General features: G+C 41.4%; 1 protein-coding gene and 1 non-coding gene across 2 annotated transcripts; one reads left to right on the top strand and one right to left on the bottom strand.

Moving 5' to 3' along the window:
• Positions 1 to 6895: 6895 nt before the first annotated feature.
• LOC124525195 (U6 spliceosomal RNA) lies at positions 6896 to 7004 on the bottom strand. The gene has a single exon (XR_006965418.1). It is a non-coding gene; the product is annotated as a U6 spliceosomal RNA (small nuclear RNA).
• Positions 7005 to 9090: 2086 nt separating this feature from the next.
• Positions 9091 to 12044, top strand: IQCF1 (IQ motif containing F1). Its single transcript, XM_047095186.1, has 4 exons — positions 9091 to 9120; positions 10528 to 10638; positions 10773 to 10835; positions 11595 to 12044. The coding sequence occupies exons 1-4, from the start codon at positions 9091 to 9093 to the stop codon at positions 12042 to 12044; spliced, it is 654 nt and encodes a 217-aa protein (XP_046951142.1).
• The last annotated feature ends 756 nt before the right edge of the window (positions 12045 to 12800 follow it).

The following is a 12800-nucleotide window of genomic DNA, read 5'->3' as shown; positions in this document are numbered from 1 at the left end:
AACACTGAAGTATACCTTAATATACTAACCCCTTTCCTGTGGGCCTGCTCTTACTAGGGGAAATCCACAGCCTTTGAATCCTTGCTCCCCACTAAGTAATGCATCATTTTTCTTCTGACTGCTTTTATGATTTTTCTTGAGATTTGATATTCAGCAGTTTAATTACATGTGTGGGCATGGTTTTCTTTCTTTTTTTTTAAATGTTTGTTTATTTTTGAGATGGAGACAGAGCGCGAGTGGGGGAGGGGCAGAGAGAGAGGGAGACACAGAATCCGAAACAGGCTCCAGGCTCTGAGCTGTCAGCAGAGCCCAATGTGGGGCTCGAACCCACAAACTGCGAGATCATGACCTGAGCCGAAGTCGGATGCTCAACCGACTGAGCTACCCAGGCGCCCCAAGGCATGGTTTTCTTGAATACATCTTTTTCTTTTTTATTGTGTTAAAATACACAACAAAATTTACCACTTTTAATTTACCTTTACTTTTTAATTTACCTTTACTTTTAATTTAATTTTTAATTTACCATTTTTAAGCATACAATTCAGTGGTATTAGGTACCTACACATTGTGCAGCTGCCGCCACTGTCCACCTGCCAAAAGCTTACAAATCTGAAACTCTGTACCTATTAAATAATACCACCCCCCAACACACACACAGGCCACCTTCTCACGAGCCCCTAGCAACCACCATTTTACTTACGATTTTGACTACAACTAGCTCCTATAAGTGGAATTATACGCTATTAGTCTTTTTGTGACTGATGCATTTCTGATGTATTTCACTTCAGATAATGTCCTCAAGGTTCATTCATGCTGTAGCAGGTGTCAGAATTTCCTTTCTCTTAAAGACTGAATAATATTCCGTTGTACGTATATGCCACATTTTGTTTATCCATTCATCCACCAAATGGATTGCTTCCATGTTTTAGCTATCGTGAACAATGATGCTCTGAACACAATTGTACAAATATTTCTCCAAGACTCTGCTTTCGGTTTTTTTGGAGGGGTGTATGCCTAGAAGTGGAATTGCTGTGACATATGGGAATTTTATGGTTAATTTCTTGAGGAGCCTCCATACAGTTCTCTACAATGACTACCATTTTACATTCCCACCAACAGTGCACAAAGGTTCCAATTTCTCCACATCCTTGCCAACACTTGGGTTTTTTTGTTTTGTTTTTGTTTTTTGATAGAGCCATCCTAATGAGTGTGAGGTGGTATCACCTTTCACTTTTGACTTGCATTTCCCTAATGATTCATCATGTTGAGGATCTTTTCATGTACTTCTTGGCCACTCAGATATTTTCTTTGGATAAATGCTTATCCAAGTCCTTTGCCCATTTTTTAATTAGGTTGTTTGCTTTTTTGTTGTTGATCGAGTATATCCCCTTTGGTGTTTGCTGAGATTCTTGAATTTGTAAATTTATGCCTTTCACAAATTTGGGCAGTTCTTAGCCTTGCTTCAAAAGTTTTTTCTACATCAACTTCTTTACTTCTGGGACTCTAATAACATAAGTGTTAGACCTTTTAATATTGTCCCACAGATTGCTGAGGCTTTTTTAATTGTTTTCACAATATTATTTCTCTCTGGATTATTTCATTCCTGTTGCTCTATATTCAAGCTCACTGATTTCTCTGTCATCTGCATTCTGCTAATGAGCCTGCCAGTGAGTTATTTCAGATATTGTATTTTACAGTTATAAAATTTCCACTTGGTTCCTCTTTAAGTTTTTTGTTTTGTTTTAATTTTTTTAAGTTTATTTATTTTGAGAGAAAGCACGAGTTGGGGAGGAGCAGAGACAGGGGAGAGAGAATCCCAAGCAGGCTCCGCACAGTCAGCACAGATCCTGATGTGGGGCTCAAACTCAAGAACCATGAGATCATGACCTGAAACGAAATCAAGAGTTGGGACACTTAACCAACTGAACCACCCAGGCGACCCTTGTTTGTTTGTCTTCTAGTAATCTCTGCACCTAATGGTGGGCTCAAACTCATGATCCTGAGATCAAGAGTTGCATGCTCTACCGATTGACCCAGCCAGGCATCCCTCTTTTGTTTTATTTTAGTTTTTATGTCTCTTCTGAGAACTATGTTTTTGTTCATTTAGAAAGGGTTCACCTTTACCATCATGGAAGATAGTTACAACTGTTTAAAACGTTGTCGTCTGATACTTGTAAACATTAAACTTGTAAACGTTGTCGTCTGATACTTGATACTTGTCTTTTTCCTTAAGAATTAATCAGATTTTCCTAGATCTTTATAAATTGAGTAATTCTGGATTGTATCCTGGATGTTTCCTCTAGCCAAGGAGATGATTTTTCAGAAGCTCATGGTGCTACCACTGTGACAGCACTATGACTTTGCCATGGGGCAGAGCCGTGGGAGAAAACAAAAACAGGAAAATGGGGGGTGGGGTGGGGGAAGGGATGCTGTCCATAATCTTTGGCTTGAGGAGGTGCCTTTTTTTGACCCTCTGGTAAAAAAGAGGGGCTTTCTCTTGGATCATTTGCCACCCACACTAGTGCAATTCTGTGTTTTGAGACACCTTCAGCTCTGATGTGGAAACAAATTGACAGTTCAAATTTTGTCTTTCTTCCCCAATCTACCTGCTATCGTCCACTTTTCAGAGTCCAGTTGCTTTCTCCCCAACTTTTTTTTAAATTTTTTTAACGTTTTTATTTTTGAGACAGAGAGAGACAGAGCATGAACGGGGGAGGGGCAGAGAGAGAGGGAGACACAGAATCGGGAACAGGCTCCAGGCTCTGAGCCATCAGCCCAGAGCCCGATGTGGGGCTCGAACTCACGGATCGTGAGACCGTGACCTGAGCTGAAGTCGGACGCTTAACCGATTGAGCCACCCAGGTGCCCCATCTCCCCAACTTTTTAAAAACGTTCATTTTAGAGAGAGGGCATGTGAGTGGGGCACAGGGAGAGGGAGAGAGAGAGAATCTTAAGCAGGGCTCAATCTCATTACCCTGGGATGAAATCAAGAGTTGGGTGCTCAACCAACTAAGCCATCCCAGTGCCCCTCCAGTTGCTTTTGGTATTCTAGCCATAGTTTTTAGTTGTCATCATTGGGAAAGATTAGCTGTAATGCCCTTATTCCATCTTGCCAGCACCAGACTCCATGGTATTTTAAAGAAATTTTAAAAGATGGTCTTTTCTATGGGGCACCTGGGTGGCTCAGTCAGTTAAGCCACCGAAACTTTTTTTTTTTAATGTTTATTTATTTATTTTGAGAGAGAGAGAGCACGAGACAGGGAGGGGCAGAGAGAGAGGGAGAGAGAGAGAATCTCAACCAGGCTCTGTGTTGTCAGTGCAGAGCCCCATGTGGGACTCGAACTCACATACCATGAGATCATGACTTGAGCCGAAATCAAGAGTTGGACACTTAACCCACTGAGCCACCCAGGTGCTCCACTGACTCTTGATTTTAGCTCAGGTCATAATCTCTCATTTCATTGACAGCACAGAGACTGCTTGGGATTCTCTCTCTCCCTCTCTCTCTGCCCCTCCCCCATTCACACTCTCTTTCTCTCCTCTCTCAATATAAATAAAGTTGAAAAAAAAAAGATGGTCTTTTCTAGACGTCCAGATAGCCAAGACACGTGAAAAGATGCTCAATATCACTCATCAGGGAAATGCAAATAAATGAGATATCACCTCACACCTGTCAGAATGGATTAAAAAAAAAAAAGTGTTAAAAAAAATTTTTAATAAAAAAAAAAAAGGGGCGCCTGGGTGGCTCAGTCGGTTGTCCGACTTCGGCTCAGGTCACGATCTCGCGGTCCCTGAGTTTGAGCCCCGCGTCGGGCTCTGGGCTGATGGCTCAGAGCCTGGAGCCTGCTTCCGATTCTGTGTCTCCCTCTCCCTCTGCACCCCCCCCCCCCGCGTTCATGCTCTGTCTCTCTCTGTCTCAAAAATAAATAAATGTTAAAAAAAAAAAAAAGTGTTGACAAGAAGGTGGAGAAAAAGAACCCTCGTGCACTGTTGGTGGGAATGCAAACTGATGCAGCCATTGTAGAAAACAGTATGGAGGTTCCTCAAAAATTTTAAAATAGGGGCACCTGGGTGGCTCAGTCGTTTAAGCGTCTGACCTGGGTGTAGGTCATGATCTGACAGTTCGTGGGTTCTAGCTCCGCATCAGGCTCTGCTGACAGCTCAGAGCCTGGAGACTGCTTCAGATTCTGTCTCTCTCTCCCTCTCTCTCTCTCTCTCTCTCTGCCCCTCCCCTGTTCTTGCACTATCTCTCTCTCATAAATAAACATTAAAAAAAATTACAAGAAAATTTAAAAATAGAATACCTTATGATCCAGCAATCACACTACTGGGTATTTACCCAAAGGATACAAAAACACTAATTCTAAAGGATATATGCACCCCTATGTTTATTGCAGCGTTATTTACAATAGCCAAATTATGGAAGCAACCCAAGTATCCATGGACAGATGAATGGACAAAGATACACACACACACACACAGGAATTTTATTCAGCCATAAAAAACATGAAATCTTACCATTTGCAACAACATGGATGGATCTAGAGAGTATAATGCCAAGTGAAATGCCAGAGAAAGACAAATACCATATGATTTCATTCATATGTGGAATTTAAGAAACAAACAGGGGCACCTGGGCAGCTCAGTCAGCTAAGCGTCCGACTTTGGCTCAGGTCATGACCTTGCAGTTTGTGAGTTCGAGCCCCGCATCGGGCTCTGTGCTGACAGCTCAGAGTTTGGAACCTGCTTTGGATTCTGTGTCTCGTTCTCTCTCTGTCCCTCCCCTGCTCACCCTCTGTCTCTGTCTCAAAAATGAATAGAACATTAAAAAAAATTTTTAAGAAACAAAGGGGGAAAAAGAGAGAGAGAGAGACAAATCAAGAAACAGACTCTTAACTATAGAGAACAAACTAATGGTTACCAGAGGGGAAGTGGGTGGGGGAATGGATGAAATAGGTGATAGGGATTAAAGAGTACACTTACCGTGGTGAGCACTGAGCAATGTACGGAATTGTTGGATCATTATATTGTACACCTGAAACTAATACAACACTGTATGTTAACTATACTGGAATTAAAATTAAAAGCTTAAAGAAAAAAAAAGATGGTCTTTTCTATTTACCCAACGTTCACTACTTCTGGGGCCTTCGATTCTACCTGCTGATGTGGGCTTCCATATGGGATCTTCCTTCAACATTTCTTTTAATGTGAATCTGTTAGCAATTTTGTTTTCTGAATTCTTATTTTTTTTTGAAAATGGCTTTATTTCAACTTTATCTTAAAAAAAATCAAGGTTATAATTTATGTATAGTGAAATGAAGAAATTTTAAATGTGCAGCTAAATAAGTCTTGCCAAATGCATACATCCCATAAATCTGTACCTTATCAAGATATAGGGTATTTCTATCACTCCAGAGAATTCCTTCATGCCTCTTTCTAATCTGCCCTAATTCCCAAAGGCAACCCTGGTTCTGATTTCTATCCCTATGTATTAGTTTTGCCTGTTATCAAACTTCGTATATGGAATTATACAAAATGTTCTGTTTTGTGTTTGTCTTTTTTTCCCCTCAACATAATGTCTGGAGATTTATCGATGTTATTACATGTATTGTTAGTTCTTTACTTTTTATGGTTTAATAGTATTTTATGAGTATACTCATAAAAAATATTTATCCATTCTCCTATTTATAGACATTTGACTTGTCTCCAGTATTTGGCTCTTATGAATGTAATGCTACAAGCATTCCTGTACAAGTCTTTTTGTGAACATACATTTTCATTTCCCTCAAGTAAATATGAAGGAGTGGAATTGCTGAGTCACAGAACAGGTGTACGTGTATGCTTAATTTTATCAGGGGCAGCCAAACTAATTTCCAAATTGGTCATTCCATTCTGCCAACATTTGGTCTCAGTTTTTAAAAATTCTTTCATTTGAGCCATTATAATGGATAAGTAGTGGTATCTCATTGTAGCGTAAGTTTTGACTTTCCCTAATAAGCAATGATGTTGAGAAACTTTTCATGTGTTTGGTGGTTGTTTGTATATCTTCTTTTATGGAGTATTAAGTCTTTTGCCCATTTTTATTGGGTTGCTTATCTTTATTATTAAGTTGCAGAAGTTTTTCTATCCTGGACTAAAGACCTTTGTCACATTCTCTCTCTGTCTCTATGTATATATAATATATACAGTGAATATTCTTTTCTTTAGCCTGTGACTTCAAAAAAAAGTTGAGGTATAATTGACATACAACATTATATTAGTTTTAGGTGTACAGCATAATGATCTGATATTTGTATATATTGTAAAATGTTTACCACAGTAAATCTAGTTAACATCTGTCACCACACAGTTACAGAAGTTTTTTAACTTGTTAAGAGAATTTTTAAGATTTACTCTCAGGGGCACCTGGGTGGCTCAGTCAGTTAAGTGTCTGACTCTTGATTTTGGCTCAGGTCATGATCTCACAGTCATGAGATCAACCCCCCACCCCCTTCAGGCTCCACGCTGACAGCATGGAGCCTGCTTGGGATTCTCTCCCTCCCTCTATCTCTGCCCCTCCCTCACTTGCACTCATGCACTCTTTCTCTTTCTCTCAAAACAAATAAATAACATCTAAAAACAAAAACAAAAAAGAGGGCCGCCTGGGTGTCTCAGTTGGTAAGCATCCGACTCTTGATTTTGGCTCAGGTTATGTTCTCACAGTTTGTGAGTTCGAGCCCCACATCAGGCTCCACATTGGCAGTGTGAAGCCTGCTTGGGATTCTCTCTCACCCTCTCTCTGTCCCTCCCCCATCAAATAAATAAAATAAAATAAATAATAATAAAACAAAGAGATTTACTCTCTTGGCACCTCTCAAATATGCCATACAGTGTGTTGACTGTGGTCTCCATACTGAAAAATATGGTACATGTCATGTATTTGTATGTCACCCTTGCACAGGAGCCATGATAATCTTCTTTGCATAGTTCCAATTTTAGTGTATGGGTTGCCCAAGTGAGCACCCAGCTGACCTTTAAAAATGCTGTCTTTTGATAAACAAATAGTTTTAATTTGGATGAAGTCCATTCTATCAATATTTTGTACTTAATGTTTTCTCTGTCTTGTCTAAGAAATCTTTGTCAACTCCAAGGTCACAAAATAATTCTCATGGTTTTTCTTCTAGAAGCTTTATAGTTTTAGCTTTAATTTTTGTTTAGATCTATGACACATCATGTGTGGGTGTGTTTTGTCTATGATATTAGATAGGGGTCAAGATTTTTTCTTTTTTCCCCATTGAAAATGCATTTCCTTTCTGTACTGAATTATCTTGATACATTAAAGAAAATCAATACACTGTGTAAATGTGAGTCTATTTCTGGCTTCTTCATTCTGTTTCATTGATCTGTTTGTCTCTTCTTACACTAAAACCACATTGTCTTGATTACTGTAACTTTATAGTCTTCCAAGACAGTAAGTCTTGAAATCAGATAATGTAAGTCTATTTTGTCTAAGTGGGTACCCCTGTTCTCTCTTGGTTCCTTTTGCATGGATATCTTTTTCTATCCCTTCACTTTTAGGCTCATGTGTGTCCTTGAAACTTAAGTCTTTGTTAACTAGCATTACCTGGGTCTTTTCTGGTTTTTTTTGTCCATTTAGCCACTCTGTGTCTTTTTGATTGGAGAATTTAATCCATTTACACTTAAAGTACTTACTGATAGGTAAAGATTTACTAATGCCATCTTATTGTTTTCTGGCTCTTTTGTAGTTCTTTTATTCCTTTCTTCTCTTGCTGTCTTTCTTTGATGTTTTTCCATAGTGGTATGCTTAAAAATTTTTTTTTAAGATTTTATTTTTTGTTAGGCAATCTCTACACCCAACATGGGGCTCGAACTTACAGCCCCAAGATCAAGAGTCACATGTTCTACTGACTGAGTCAGCCAGGTGCCCCTATAGTGGTATGCTTTGATTTCCTTTTTTTTTCTTTTGTGTATCTACTGTATGTTTGTGCCTTGTGGCTACCATGAGTCTGACATAAAAAATCTTATAGTCTAAGTTGATAACAACTTCAATTGTATATACAACCTACCCTTTTACTCCTCCCCCAACTCTGTTTTTGATGTCATAATTTACATCTTTTTATATTGTGTATATATTGACAGATTGTTGTAGCTATAGTTATTTTTAATACTTTTGCCCTTTAACCTTTGTACTAAAATTAAGTGATTAGCACAGCACCAGATTACAATATTACAGTATTCTAAATCTGACTGTATACTTACCTTTACCAGTGTGCTTTATATTTTCATATGTTTTTGTTATTAATTAGCATCCTTTCATATCAGCTTGAAGAACTCCTTGCAGCATTGCTTGTAAAGCAGGTCTTGTGGTGAGAGAGAACTGTCAGCTTTTGTGTGGGAAAGTATTTATCTTGTCTTCATTTCTAAAGGACAGCTTTATTCCTGATTAGCAGGGTTTTTTTTTTTTCTTTTAGCACTTTAAATATATCATATCTTTGAATATATCACTTTCTCATGGCCTGTTCTGCTGAGAAATCCACTGATACCTTTAAGGAGTTTCCCTTATATGTGAGAAAATGTTGCTCTTGTTGCTTTTAAATTTTGCAGGGGTGGGGCACCTGGGTGGCTCAGTTGGTTAAGCATCTGACTTCAGCTCAGGTCATGATCTCATGGCTTGTGGGTTCAAGCCCCGTGTCGGGCTCTGTGCTGACAGCTTGGAGCCTGCAGCCTGCTTTGGATTCTGTGTCTCCCTCTCTCTCTAGTCCTCCCCTGCTCATGCTCTATCTCTCTCTCCTTCAAAAATAAATATACCTGCTCCATACTTCTTATTCCTTCTCGAGAAGATTCTTAAGATTGTATGTCTTCTCTCAATCCTGTAAAGCCAGGCTGAATTCTGATAGCCTCCTGTTTGCTTTCCCTGGGGCAGTGCTGAATGTTCAAATTGTGTTCTTTCTCAGTCCCACAGAGTCAACTGGCTTTGTATGCATGCTCACTGGCCATCTGCAAAGGCTTCTACTCGTCATCCTCAGAGGCCTACACAGGGAGCCAGCCATGGGTAAGGGAGTATGAGGTGAGTGGCACAGAGTGCTAGAGATGTCCATATGCCAGCTGGGGAATCTGAAGGTGAAGCATCCTCAGTGGCTTGTGGGCAGGCTTCCTGAAGGAGTCTGGTTAGAAGAACCCACATCCCTTTGATACATTTTGAGCCCTACCTGATATTCTCTCAGTTCCTCCCCACTGCTCAGTCATGTGGCTTACCTCAGTGTTCTGGAAGATATGAGAAATGCACTCTCAGTGACACCTGGGGTTGTGACTCTGAGGGGCTACCAGGGACTCACACTAACCAGGTGGGTTTTCACAGGACAAGAACAGGCAAAGGTGGGGAGGTCTTGTGGCAAGTGCCTTTTGTATGGTTCAGAGCTAAGAACACAGCCAAGAACTTCTATAGTGGCCACTCCTCACCATAAAATGTAGCCTTGAGTCCCTCAGGGAAGAAGACAGGAGGGCACCTGAGACCATTGCAGTCTGCAATGGGGGCCCCAGGTGGTCCTGGAAGCTTCATGGAGTTTCCTGGGCCTTGTATGGATGGTTCAACAATTCAACTCTTCCAAGGTAATCATTGGTAGCAATTTGGTACATATACCTTTCTCCCCCTTTATATGCATTTACTATATATGTATAATTATGTATCTTGATGACTTTACTTATATGAATGGGATCATAATGATCTCCAACGTTTTCACTTACAAATATATCTTAGATACACTTTCTCATCAGTACATATAAATCAAATTCATTATTAAAAAAATTCTTTTTCTTTCTCTCTCTCTCTCTCTTTCTTTCTTTCTCTCTCTCTCTCTTTCTTTCCTTCCTTCCTTCCTTCCTTTAAATAAGTTCTACATCCAACATAGGGCTTGAACTCATGACCCTGAGATCAAGAGTCACATGCTCTACTGACTGAACCAGTGAGGCACCCCTAAATTCATTTTTTACAGTTATAATTTATTAGTATTCTCTGAGTATAAATGGACTGTTAACAATTAAATCAATCTTCACTTTTACCAATTAGGGATATGATCAATGACTGGTTATTTTTGTATACCTGTACATCAGTGTGCCAATATTCTAGTGTCTTACTTTTGTATTCAGGGCTTTGGCCATTTCCAGCAGAAAAGAATGGACAGCACTTTTGTCTTTTCCTTGGATGCAGCTCAACTATTGGGAGCATCCTTGTGCCTGAGTCACAGCTGCCCTTATGACATCATAGGTTTCCCCCTCCACTCCATCTACCCATCCATGGATAGAGGAAGACAGACCTGAGGGGATTTGAACCATCTACACCTAATCCAATGGTGAGTAAGTGAGAGACAGACAAACCAGGCTTTTTAGGGATGTCTCCATAAATCTCTTAGGATAAGGGGATCCCCCTGGCATATGAATACGCTGGGAAGCCCTGGAAGCTAGAGATACTGAATGCACAGGGAGGGAGCACAGCTTCACTCTTGACTTTTCCCTAACTGCTGATTGCAGGAGAAGGACCAGCCTCAAAATATTAATGAACCCACTGAAGATGAGTCTCAGCAGAAAGAGGAACCGACCAGTTTATCCTCAGTACCACTGACCTCAGAGAATAATGTAGAGGTGGGAGGAGCCTTGACTTGGATGTCTCTGGTCCTTGTGTCCTAGTGCCTGTAGCTAGTGTTTTTTGCATGGTCTAGAACCAAGAAAGGAATAAACTCATTCTTGTTTGTCCTCTTTCCCCATTTCTTTTTCAGGCTGAAGATGTAAATACAGTTGAGACACAGACAGTGGATGGTGCTGATAAGAAAGCTAGACAAGTATGAGCTCCTATCCCCCAAGACCACACAGGGCTGGGGCTGGGAATGTAGGGGCTGTGTTTGTGGAATGGAATAGCCAACATATGGAAAGCTGAGCTTAAGCAATATTTGTCTGTGTGTGTGTGTGTGTGAGAGAGAGAGAGAGAGAAAGAGAGAGAGAGCGAGAGAGAGAGCATGTGCATATATGTTTGCTTGTTAAGAGTTAAAATGTGAAAGTCAAGAAGAGTAAGGATGGGGAAAAGATAAGAAATAAACTTTATGGGGTGGGGGATACTTAATACCATAACATGACAGAGGAAGAGAGCAGGTTGTGGTTTGGAGCTGGAGTCAAGGATGAAAGGACAGGATTAGCAAAAGATGCCACTTCTCTAGCAGGTGAGTGGAGTCTGAAAGGAAGGATCATAGGTCTTGATCAGGTGGAACATGTAACTTTTTGACCCATAGGTCATGTGTTCTTGCCCTAGGCTGGCCAACTTAATCCATATAAAATAGACAGGGCAGACGTACTCGCATTTTACAGATGGAGACTTTGAGATTCAGAGGTCAACATGTTGTGTCCATGTCCATTAACCAGAGAGTGGCAGAGACAGGACACCTACCTGGTCTTTTTGTTACAGCCAGTGCCTTGTCCAGTGCTCCTGAGCTTCAGAAGAAGGGCTGATTGTAGATAGGGAATCTGGGCCCCTTTCTGGCATGCCCCCAAACTCAAATGGGTAGGGAACATTCTCAAAATGCCCCCTCCTTTTTTTTTCTTGCAAGATCCCAAGAAATCAAAATAAGCCCTCTACCAGTAATAATCAAGAAGTCATAAAGATCCAGGCCTGGTGGCGAGGCACCCTGGTGCGCCGGACACTACTGCACGCGGTAATCAGAGCGCTGATCATCCAGCGCTGGTGGAAGCACATCCTGACAAAGCTAATGGAGAGGAGGCGGCGGACAGCACTGGAGACCTTTACACGGAAGGAGTGGGCGGCAGTCAAGCTGCAGTCCTGGGTCCGCATGTGGCGCATCCGGAGGCGCTATTGCCGTTTGCTCAATGCTGTCCGCATTATCCAGGCCTACTGGAGGTGCCACTCCTGTGCTTCCCAGGGTTTCATCAAGGGCCAGTACAGAGTCACTGCCAACCAGCTGCATCTGGAGCTAGAGATCTTGCTGGGCTCAGGGCCTTGCATTGTGACAGAGTGTATTCCCCTCCCAATAAAACAGTGAAGTGGTCTTCCCCCAGGCTCTTTCTTTGACACGTTCCAGGAGGTCAGGGCACATGATAGCAGATACTTCACATCTGGCACTGAGGAATGGGCTGGGTTGTCCAAAGGCCCGAGTGTGTTAAGGGGAAGGATCCTGAGCCTTTGTCCAGACTGAGGAGAGACTGATTAGCAAGGTCTGCCATAAGTAGAAAAGTTGGTGAAACCTATCTGTCATGTTGGCCAACTCTGGGAGCATCCTTCAGGTAAATGGTGCCCCTCCCCAAGGTTGCATATAATGGAGGCCTGGTGGGGGTGGGGGTTAGTGATGGCAATGGCAACACATTTGTCGGGAATTCACCCACCTAGGTCTAATTGCTTAGGGCTTGTTCTCTCACCTGCATGAATGAGAGGAGCCCACCCACCCCAAGCTCTGTGATCATGGTTCCCATTGGCTCATAAACTGGCCCCCATTATAAAAGGCAAGGAGAGATGGAAAGGAGGAGGCAGGCTGTTTCAGACTGGTAGGTGGCAGGTTTAATAAGTAAATGAACTTATGTATGAGGCTTGTCTTGTGTGGCTGCAAGGTGAGTAGATCTCACCTGCCTGTCAGAATCTTAAAAGTTTATATATAAGCCTTAACAGGGTTGAGACACATATACTGTCCAGATGTTCTCAATGCCACATTGCTCTCTCAAGGCTATGTCCTTGAAAAAGGCTCCCACTGTGGCATGGTGGGTGGCATCCACATTCCAAGGATAAGGGAGGGGATGAGGGGCCT

Source organism: Lynx rufus, unplaced genomic scaffold (assembly GCF_022079265.1).
Source record: "Lynx rufus isolate CCGP_SWC_20201006 ecotype Redwood Valley unplaced genomic scaffold, mLynRuf1.p SCAF_4, whole genome shotgun sequence".
NCBI classification, from domain to species: Eukaryota; Metazoa; Chordata; class Mammalia; order Carnivora; family Felidae; genus Lynx; species Lynx rufus.
The sequence above is the reverse complement of the archived record's forward strand: the minus strand, read 5'-3'. Positions and strand labels throughout refer to the sequence as shown.